The 10,936-nt window shown below is 36.1% G+C and overlaps 1 protein-coding gene across 1 annotated transcript; it reads right to left on the bottom strand.

Annotated features, from left to right (window-relative positions):
* Positions 1 to 204: 204 nt before the first annotated feature.
* Positions 205 to 10,595, bottom strand: Med (Smad/Smad4 homolog Medea). Its single transcript, XM_073077205.1, has 14 exons — positions 10,433 to 10,595; positions 9,665 to 9,903; positions 9,160 to 9,334; positions 8,747 to 8,956; positions 8,151 to 8,636; positions 7,902 to 8,021; positions 6,236 to 6,385; positions 5,527 to 5,625; positions 4,535 to 4,665; positions 3,655 to 3,746; positions 3,123 to 3,291; positions 2,420 to 2,546; positions 1,648 to 1,792; positions 205 to 1,194 (listed from the first exon to the last, which is right to left on the bottom strand). The coding sequence occupies exons 2-14, from the start codon at positions 9,899 to 9,901 to the stop codon at positions 1,125 to 1,127; spliced, it is 2,211 nt and encodes a 736-aa protein (XP_072933306.1). The 5' UTR covers positions 9,902 to 9,903; positions 10,433 to 10,595; the 3' UTR covers positions 205 to 1,124.
* Positions 10,596 to 10,936: the final 341 nt, after the last annotated feature.

The following is a 10,936-nucleotide window of genomic DNA, read 5'->3' as shown; positions in this document are numbered from 1 at the left end:
GTTTTTATCATAAAAACGTTTTTTTTTAGTTTTTTGAACTATATTTATTCATCTCTTACTTTGAAATCGTTATTGACGTGTGTTTTTGGTAATCAATCTATCTGGAGGCACGGCAGTGCCTCCGCCAAGTCGAGCCAAAAGAAGCGGCACGGCCGTACCATCCTTTTCCCGAAGCAATTCGGCCCATTTTTGACCTCTAAGATTTTTCCCTACCAAAGAACCACATCTGACAGTTTCTCAAATTAGTTCACATTTGTTTTTTTTGGGTTAATCTTCGTTTAAAAAGATAGTAAGTATTATTGATATTTGAGTAGAAATTGGACAGATTAATTATCAATAACGGGCGTAATTTTGCTGTCAGATGATTATAACATCTTATTTGTTTCTTTTTTACCACCGATAGTAATAATTTAAGCAGTATGTATAGCTATCAATTCAATTACGTCAGTCAATTGTAAAAAACTTATACTCCTAATATTGCTTTTATACGAAAACCTAACCTACAGCGAATTATAAAGCCTTTAATTAATATGTGAACCATAATGATAAATGTTTTTGATTTCAAGTTATGTGACAAAATATCGAATACAATATTTAGCGACAGATATTTGTTTTAAATACAAATTGGCACAGCGCAGACGCTATACATAAAATCCATTAAGGATAGATATTTGAAATTGGAAAAATTCATATATGTCAGAAATGTATGTTTTGCCGAGTTGATATTTTTTTTATTTTTGACCTACGTGTATACGTAATTAAGTGTATAAGTTAGGTAATATTTTCAAAACGAATCGGCATTCCTTGACGCCTATTAGACATGAGCCTAATAACATTTAATTAAGCAATATTTGAACATAAAAACATTTACGGTCGCTTATTTAATGCGTCATAGCATAGTATGCAAAAAAAACGCAAAAAAATCAAGTCCCTATCTTTCTCTGTCTATGTTTTATATCTTTTATGTTATCTTTTATATCTTTCATGTTTTCTTTTATATCTTTTATGTTATCTTTTATATCTTTTAAGTAATATTTTAGCGTAACGTGTCTCCCGGTGGCGCGGCCGCTGCGAGCGCGTGCGTCGCGGCGGTCGCGAAGGCCTCAAAAGAAGCCGATCAACTCCTACTCGATGTTAGAGCGCGGACCGTCGATGGGCATCGTGTGCAACACCTCGTCCAGCAGCTGGAGTGCCCTGGAATAGTTATATATTGTAGTATAATACAACTTCCATATATTTTTTTATAATTCACATGATGCAACCTAAGTACAGATTACAGAAATGCTGTTATGGGTGTAGCGTAGAATATGGCATCAATTTAAGAATATTATATAACATATTGATAAGCCTAAGTAAGACAATCTAATTTTTAAACAATGGAAAAATACAAAATAGTCTGCCAATTGATAATTATTTACAATTTTGACCATATTATCTTTATTTTACGTTATTTTTATCAATATATATTTTTCCTTGCCAGTAAAGCAAGTGATATTTCATTTCTAACACGACAACTCTCCATACAATCTTACACTCATTAATACTTATTTAACATAATTAAAATTTTCATTTCACCAGATTGTATGTTTTTGGAAACCACATCTAAAGACAATAAAGTTGAAAATCAAAAACTGTTAATTCCTATACCTGTGCAGATGAACCTCCACCCAACAGGGAGTTTCCTTAATGGAGGTGCGAGGGTAGTCCGGCCCCCAGCCCTTCACGAATGACAGTCTCACGATGCACAACCTTCGAAGATCATCCACCCCAATACCCGCCGCTGCTGTTAAACCTGGAATTAGTTAGGAACGTAATTTGTTAGGAACGATGGGGATGTTTTATTTGTGCGTTAGTAATAAATATTACAAAAAAATCGTCTATAGTATACGCGAAGTCCATCTACTCTGCTCAATCAATCACAAAACTGCAGCCAAGTGTGTAGACTCCTATGTCATTCTAAGATCATTTATGCTCATAATTAATAATCAACCTATCTAAAGATTTGTTTACGAAAAATCAATATATGACAATTCCTACGTACTGGACACTGATTTTAGGTATGTAAAATTGATTTATTACTTGTAATAACGGGCGTTAGTTATCTATGTTGATAATGGTGGTCAATTGATTTTACACACCATTTAAAACCTTTTTTACAAAACTCTCAGACGCGTAGATTTCTTTACGATATTTTCCTTTACTGTTTAAGCATGTGATTATGAAATTCACTTAAATTTTAATTCCTCAACCACTGATTTTAAATGTTATGTGCGTATTACAAAGTAATAATCACCATGGCCCATAGGGACTCTTCAACATGAGGTTGAAATTTATATCACTATATTATACTAAAACATTATGAATTTTCAAAAAAAAAAGAAAACAACTTCCTTTAGGAAAGTATACCAGAGTTACATACACTTGTTCATGCCGGGGTGCGCGGGCTGGATGTGTCCGGCGACGGCGGCGGCCTGCGCGGCCGCGGCCGCCTGCGCCGTCGCCGCCTGCGTCTGCATCTGCCGGTGGCACTGCCGCAGGTCGAACACCTGCACGGGGACAATGCAACATTACACACACTGCCGCGGTAACATTTACTATAAAATTACCAACTTACATTTGAGGAATGAGGTAAAAGGGGAGAAGACGTAAGACACCCGAACCGACCGAATTGACCGAATTTAAATTTTGAGAATGGAGGAAGGTAGCGAGGAGCGATAATACTATACTACAGTCGTTTGTAAGTGTACAATCACGTACACTTACAAAAGACCGAATAGGGGTCTCGATAGCACATTACACTGACACTATTAAAATTGAAGATTGCAAATTTGCATATTAATATTAAAGACAGCGAAGTTTACAAAGCACCGATTTTTGATAGCGGACTTCGATAAATCTTGAAATATCGCATATTTATATCGAATATGTAGAAGTTTTTTAAGTAAAATTATACATCTAGATAAACCAGCACGCAACACTGAGCACAGCTAAAACTAAAGTCAATTAATTTCTATTATAATTTACCCATTACAAAATTTCTCACCTACAACATTCAAGATATTATGACGCAAATATTACTGTCGGGCATAATTATTATTGTACATACATCAACAAATCCGTACCTTGATACAAGCTGAGGGGTATATCTTGTGCACCGCATCGCCGGGCGCGCGGCCCGCCTCGCGGTCGAGATAGTACGACTGCACGAACACCGAATGATCCGACAAGCACCGCAGCCACACGTCGCCCTCGCCGCGCAGGTCCAGCTGCACACCCTTGCCTATGTGTAGCCTGATGATAATGAAAGAAAAGGATTATGAATAAAATTCAGTTAGACATTTAGCTACATTTTTCTTTGCGACATCAATAATTGAAAAAAAAAATAAAGAAAAAAAACGTTGAAAGACCAAGCAAAGATTAAAAAAAAAACTATTTAATGCAAGATAAACAATTAATGTAAAAAATATATTTTGATTGAGATAGATGAATATGTCGCAGAAAGCACGATTAGGACATCAAATGGACACGACAAATATATAAATTGAGCAGAACTTGGTTGTTGAATTATAAGAATATCAAAAAACAGTAATGATCTCCTTTCATATGTTATACTTCATAATTATTTGCTATTGTTATTAAATAAACATAGATTACCTCGCACGTTCGCTCTGTTCCGTTCTATGAACATTACTTAGAGCTCCTAAGCAGAACCTGTTGCCGCCAGACGGGTCTACGTAGCCATCCACCTAAAAGAAATATACGGTAACCTTTAACAAGTAAAAAAGATTGAATATGCACTAAATTATTTAAGAATGGAAAATTCTATATAAAACGATGCAAATTAGGAGTTTAATTGGTTCCTTCATCTATTTGCATGATACCAAAATATGACTAGACAACTCATATGTTAAAAGAATATACGAAAAAAAAGGACGCTCCAAAAACATTACCTTCTGAAGTAGACTGAACTACTTTAAGATAAATTCATTCCAGGTTACAAATATTGTACTAATATATTTAGTTCAAACTATATCTTTATCTATGTCTATTCTACTATCATTATGTCCACGTGAATATTTCAAAATGGAGCAAATTACAACAAATGCGAACTATTAATAACTACTAAATAAGTTATTAATTGTTTAGTTTAAATCAATTAATTATAATAAAAATTGGAGTGTCTGTTTTTAATAATAAAATAACCGCTTTTTACTACATGCATATGAATATACATTCGGTACATACTCCAAAATAACATTTTTTACAATTTTTGTCTGTCTGTTTGTTCTGGCTAATCTCTGAAATGGCTGGACCGATTTTGACGGGACTTTTATTGGCAGATAGCTGAGGTAATAAGAAGTAACTTAGACTACTTATATTTTAGAACTAGTTGTGCCCCGCGGTTTCACCCGCATTAGAATTACTTTTTAAGGCGGGTAAGACCGCGGGGCACAACTACTTTCTACATAAAATCCTAAAGAAAAAAAAAAACAAAAAGAAAATAACCAAAGCTCAATACGTTACACGAACTCACAGTGACATTGGGCCGGCTGGACGGCACCTTGAACGTCTCGCCGACCTGCGTGTCCAGCTCGAAGTACGCCACCGAGCACCAGTACTCGGGCGCTGGCTGACTCGACAGCAGACCACCTGGGTTGCCGTTGTCTGAAAGAAGATTGGTATGTTCAGGAGGAGACATACTTTTCCGAGGCGTTCCAGCTTAGTCCTCAGGGGTAGCGGCGCATCTGTGGCCGTCCTCAGGTAGATATATCTAATCTTATCTGGGGTTGATTACAGATGTCCATGGGCGATAGTAGCCACTTACAATCAGATGGACTGCATGCTCGTCTGCTAGTCCTATATCTGCAACGCCTTTACCACACCCTTCAAACCGGAACACAGCAGCGCCTAACACTGCTGTTATTAGGTAGAAATAGGTGTGGCGGTGGTGCCGCCGGCGTCGAACCACAAAGGGTTCTACCACCTTCGAAACTCGCAACAACTTCAGAGCGGACTAGCAGTTTGGCGCGGACTATACAAGGTTTAATACACGGACCTTCTGTGGTTTAGTGGCTTTAATTTTTATTGAATATTATATACAAGGACTTGAAATTATATACAAAAATTGAATTGAAAGAATTTATGGAGAATATTTATTTTTTGTTCCGTCCGTTTGTAAGTTTGATTTTTTTGACAAGTTTAATGTTTACATTCCGAAATGTTGTGTAAGAAATCTTTAATTCCTTATATGAGTTTTTTTATAACATATTGGATGATAATTGCCATAAAAATCTGTAAATAGCCATTAATTATAGTCAGGTAGAAATAGAACTGCAAAAATCCGCATTGGTGCAGCATGTTGAAGTATGCGTCAAACCACCCGTAAATGTAAGATCGCCCAGCATATAAAAACAGTTACAGCTATATTTAGAACACCTTAATAAAACAGTCACCTTTAGGAAATAATAGAAAGAGAGAAAGGAAGAGAAAACGAAAGAGAAGAATACAAATTTGTAAGTAACTTACAGTAATGATGATGATGCGCCGGCGCATCGACAGGCGGCGCTGCGGGCGGCGGCGCCAGGCTCTGTGTGTACGTTAGCGTGTTGTTTCCTGTCCATGTACCTGGGAACAAAATTATATTTTCACTTTTTGAATTACCCTTGTGTCCAGGTAAACAAGATTATTTCGATCCTCTAAGACCCTCTGTCTGAAAGCCAGATCAGATAGGCCACGGAGTGGGACATCTTCTTTCGTTTTAATTTTTGTGATTGTTTTTTATACAAACTCAACACTGCAGTTGTCAAAGTAGAAAACTCAAAACAATTTTGGTAAATCAGTTTTTAATTAAATTGAGATCATTGCTTGTGTACGAAAAAATGTACTTACAACTTTCTTTCCTTTCAGTTACGACAGAATACTAGAGGCCGAGGTTCAAATCCCAGGCCTCTGATTTTTTAAAGAAACACAAATTGGGTATTACATACAAATTACAAATTAATTATCACTTGCTTAAACGATGAAGGAAAACATCGTGAAGAAACCTGTATACCTGAGACATTTCATAAAAAAAAATTCAAAGGTATGTGAAGTCTACCAATACGCACTTGGCTAGCGCGGTGGACTATGGCCTAAACCTTCTCATACTGAGAGACCCGTGCCCAGCAATAGGACAATAATAGGTTGATGATGGTGATAAAAACAATATTACCAGATACTTCTTAAAAAAAATCACCTTGCTGATGCTGTGTGCGGTGCGGCAACGGGCTCTGTTGCGGGGCGGGGCTGCCACTCGTCGCGAACCCGTTCTGTTGCACCTCCGTCACGGCCGCCACCGACGTCGCCGTCGGGACCGCCGACACCGCCGCCACGGCTGCTGTTCCCACTGTAAACCAAATAAACATCATCATTATATAAATAGGTTAAGATATAACAGATAAATTATTGGAACGAAGTTCCTTATCGCGCGTTGCGAAAGGGGGATGGACGGAAAAAATTAAAACCAAAAGTTGTAACGACACTTTTTGCTACAGTTGTCTCACAGAAAGCAAGCCAGTTTTTTGTACATAATAAATAATAAAACATAATGACAATACTTATATTAATATTATAGTCAAAATTATAGTATAACTTCGTTCCATCCGGGTGTCCCTTGACACCTCTCATCTTTATTTTTATTTTTTTTTGTTTACTAAGGTCAGTTTTGGTTTTTTGTTTGGCTGATTTAATTTTTTTAGATTGATGAGTTTTCATCTTGTCATCAGGGTGCTTTTTCCTGATAATTTAGCTTTAACATTAATTAAACATTCTTTTTTCTAATGAAATACGTACATAAAATTCAGCTACATAAGTCAACCTATATATTTAAATCATATCATCACAATATTACTTTCATTTACTACTATGGTAAGCCCAAGAAATTAAATGGTATTATAAAGATTATTCACATTTTATAACACTTTTACATAAATACATAATCAGTTAATCCTGATATAAATTTTATTGCAACCCAATATCTCATATTGTATAATTAAATATGAGTTTATGTGCAACATACAACATGTTTGCATATAACAATGTATAAAACACTAAATTTATAGCGTTATTATATATTTTAGTACTTTTTCATTGATCATGCATATTTCAGTCGCTGCATATGTCGGGCATGTTGTTTATATAACATACATAAGCAGAGAATTGCAATTGGATGATGCATCATTTGTATTGTTTCGTGTCCAATAAGAAAACATTTTTAAGGATCATACTCATAAAATCAAAGTATAGCATAGCATCTGTAATATTTACGAAACACTAAAATGTTTTTCAAAATATCCCTTTTGTCAATTACTTTCAGTCACTTTTCAAAAAATGTCTGTAAGATTTTTTTTACTTTAGTAGACTAATAGTTTGACAAAATTATAAATAATTAGTGGTTTGTACATAAAATTTACTCTTCTATACGCTTTGCGCTCCGTACATCCAGATTCTGACATGATTCTCTGGGTAACCCTTTATCAATTTACGAACATAATATAAACCTACATTTTTGTAACCTTATCTTATGTATAGTTATAACATAAATCTTATCTTATCTTTATAAAATTCGAATCCGAAGGACACCTAAAGAAAGTCTCATAACTTTATCAATCTTATCATAATAAAATTTGTTGTAATATCCGAAGGTCACCTAAAGAAAGTCTCATAACTTTGAGTTATCACACCATTTCTTCAATTTAAACAGTCAAGAAACAAAGAATACAGTTATTACTCATTACATACAATTAGCATTAGTCAGTAATTCTGATATAATTCTTTTAATGAGGTCACCTGAAATGGTAACATTAAGCTGTCTTTTTAGATTATAAGTCGCTACTGCTATAATAATCTAAAAGTAGGTTTACCTGGTAATGTTTGTGTCAACTGGGTATCGGTAGTTGTCTGCTCTGTCGTAAAGAAAGTGGTGGTGGTGCCATCAATCAGTGGGGTGGTGCCTCCGGGGGACATGCTCACTGGCAATGCAGCTGGAATATTATTATAGTCAATAGCACTCTAGATACTTCGTAACAATTACAAAATTCCACAACAAACATGCAAAAAAATAAGTGAACACTGTAAAAGAACTAAAGTGCAAAATAAATATCAAAGCTTACAATGATTCATTCTTTTAGGCAGCCACATCGCTCTCGCATCCATCGTATCGGGCGGTTCCAGCTTAGGAGCTATGGCCCTTTGCTGAGCCATTACCATATGCTGTTGCGGGCTCGGTATTGACATCCCCTGACTGATGTTCGGCATTTGGGGTGTTCCGGGAGACATTTGGGTCGGCGCAGACGCCATTCTCGGCGACGCCATCTGTGGCACATTCGTTCCCATTTGCGGCGTGCCCGGCCCCATTTGAGGCGTTCCGGGTCCCATCTGTGGCGTGCCCGGCCCCATCTGGGGGGTCCCTGGACCCATCTGTGGCGTACCCGGACCCATCTGAGGGTTAGACATCTGGCTGTTCGGATGGCTTGGCATCATTTGAGCACCCGGCGAGTGTCCCATTTGTGGCGGTGCTAGCTGCGGGGGCGCTCCCGGAGGACGTATCGGTAGCCGCGGCCCGTGAGGAGAAAACATGTTCGCAACGCTCTCTGGCGCTATTGACACGGAAAATGCAAAATAAAATTAACATGCCTCGCAAAATAAACAGAAACACATCGAAAAACAAAACAAATAAAAAAATAGGCACATATTTGGGAAATCTTACTTTGTCCTTGATTGAGAATTATATTCGTAGTTTGGAATTGTTGATGATGGTGAGGTATGGTGGAGTGGTGGTGCCTGGGACTCGTGGCGTGGTGCTGGATTGTCGAGAGCTCCCCGGTATCCATATCCATTCCGTTACCACTTAAACCAGCCGTGTACTCGTCTTTCACTAACCTACTTGGCCCCGACTGAAGTGTGAGTCCTGAGAGATCTGCAATGTTTATATGTAACAGACCATAACAAAAAATACTCACATTATTACAAATAGTAACGGAAATACCCCCTAGATCTAAGGGTGACAACCTATACAATATTTACGTGAACAAAGGCACGGCTAGACAATTGTTAAACTTGTTTAACAAAAGGTTAAAAATTTATGGTATTTTTAAATTCTAGACTGGTAATAATACTCACCGATGCCGGGTGATACAACTCTCTCATAATGGTAAGGATTAACACACACTGAGTCACATTTAAGGTCAAAGGCAAACTGACAGAATTTAACATGTTTCAACTCATTCTTGTGGAGATCGGGCCAACGCCAAATGCGAGCATAGATAACATGTGGAAAGCCTTTTCTGCCTGCAACCTAAAAAAAATTGGACAATTCTTTCCATTGTTTTGTCTAGTAATGAGATTTATATCTTGTACAGTGGGACAATTAAAAATGTAAGTTACTATAAGAATATGAATTAATTACATACAAATGATATATTTCATGTCTCCATAATAATATGTTAATCAGATTACACTTCTATGGTTATTATAGATTCTTATTGGTAGTTTATAAAATTGAAATTAATGGTGTTAATAAATTGCAATAAAATTTTCTTATTAGCAGTTCAATATTTAAAATCCAAAACCTTAATTTCATTAAATTGTCATTTATTAAATCAAGAAGAAATATAGAGTTAAAAACCTGCAATCGCCCATCAAGAGTCCTTTGTATAGTGACACATTTGCTTGGATGTGCCCCATTTGTGGTTATAGCCGTGATGAGGGAGTCCAGTTCATCCCTCTTCTCTTTCAACTTCTTTACCAGGGACTCAATGGCGCGTTTGGAGAAACCCTCGCTCTCGCCACCTTGCCGGTGACACATCAGGGAGTGCACGATGCTCAGGCAGGCATCCGCTGATGTCGGGGCTGTGGTGTTCATGACTAAAAAATTAAAATAAACAAATTATATTTGTTTTCTTTTGTTGAAGTAAAAATCAACAAACGGACCTATTTAATTACGTGTAGGTTATGATCAACAAAGCCTATATCCAGATACTGAAAAAAAAATCTAAATTGGAATGATTGCCTAGACAGGATCGAACCTGGAACCCTCCACATTTCAGACCGGTATAATGACCGTTGCGCCACGCGGGTTGTCAACAAAATTGTTATGGAATGTCGAAATATTAACAAAAGCATTTCCGAATGTTTCACTTTCTTCTACAACTAAACATTCTATTTATAACAATTGAATAATTACTATGTACTTAACATTTAATGTTACACCCGAATCTTGCAATCACATAAACAATATCACAAATGACACAAATTGTTCAAATAATTATGTTTCCGTACATATTTTAAAGTAATTTATTTTATTTCATAGAAATCATAGAACATTAGAAAATAAAATAAAATAGTCATCTATAAAGGACCTCGAAACGCCATAAAAACTGGTTTGTATATTTACCTGCTGATTGTAACTATATTACGCCCGATTTTCATATGTAATGTATTGTACTTTTTACAATAAATACTAGTATAAATTATGAAAATTGATTTCCTTTATTGCGAGATGATACCAAAACAGAATACGACATTTTAGCAAACCATAGGCAATCTAGAATTGAATAATTAATAAGGGTTGCCTGATTAGAATTTCAGGAATAGTAATTATTCCACAAATAATTAAGTTTTCTATGGAAAATTAGAACAGTTATCACGGGTGACGGGTGAGAGTCTCCGGATCTGTTTCATCTTTTAAGCGAGTTGCGATTGCGACAAATCTTAATGATTTTATTTGCTATAACATGACATAAAATACTGTCTGAAAATTGAGATACATTTACTTCTAGACGCAACTAGAGTATTTTTAAATAAGGTTACCATATCTTTAAATAGAATCCTTATCCTGTTAATGTTTTCCTAATAAATATAAAGGAAACTTTAAAAATTAAATGTATTATATTATAAG

This window comes from Epargyreus clarus, unplaced genomic scaffold (genome assembly GCF_041222505.1).
Source record: "Epargyreus clarus isolate Ecla_fem2 unplaced genomic scaffold, WU_Ecla_fem_2.2 ptg000010l, whole genome shotgun sequence".
Classification (NCBI taxonomy): domain Eukaryota; kingdom Metazoa; phylum Arthropoda; class Insecta; order Lepidoptera; family Hesperiidae; genus Epargyreus; species Epargyreus clarus.
Note: the sequence above shows the minus strand (reverse complement) of the source record. Positions and strands in the feature narration are given on the sequence as shown.

Excerpts from the sequence above, each read along its gene's own strand:
- Med (XM_073077205.1), bottom strand. The coding sequence starts at position 9,901 with ATGAACACCACAGCCCCGACATCAGCGGATGCCTGCCTGAGCATCGTG. Across the intron at positions 8,637-8,746 it reads AATTCTCAATCAAGGACAAA|CGCCAGAGAGCGTTGCGAAC; the intron begins GTAAGATTTCCC and ends CCGTGTCAATAG. Across the intron at positions 3,747-4,534 it reads CCAGCCGGCCCAATGTCACT|GTGGATGGCTACGTAGACCC; the intron begins GTGAGTTCGTGT and ends TATTTCTTTTAG.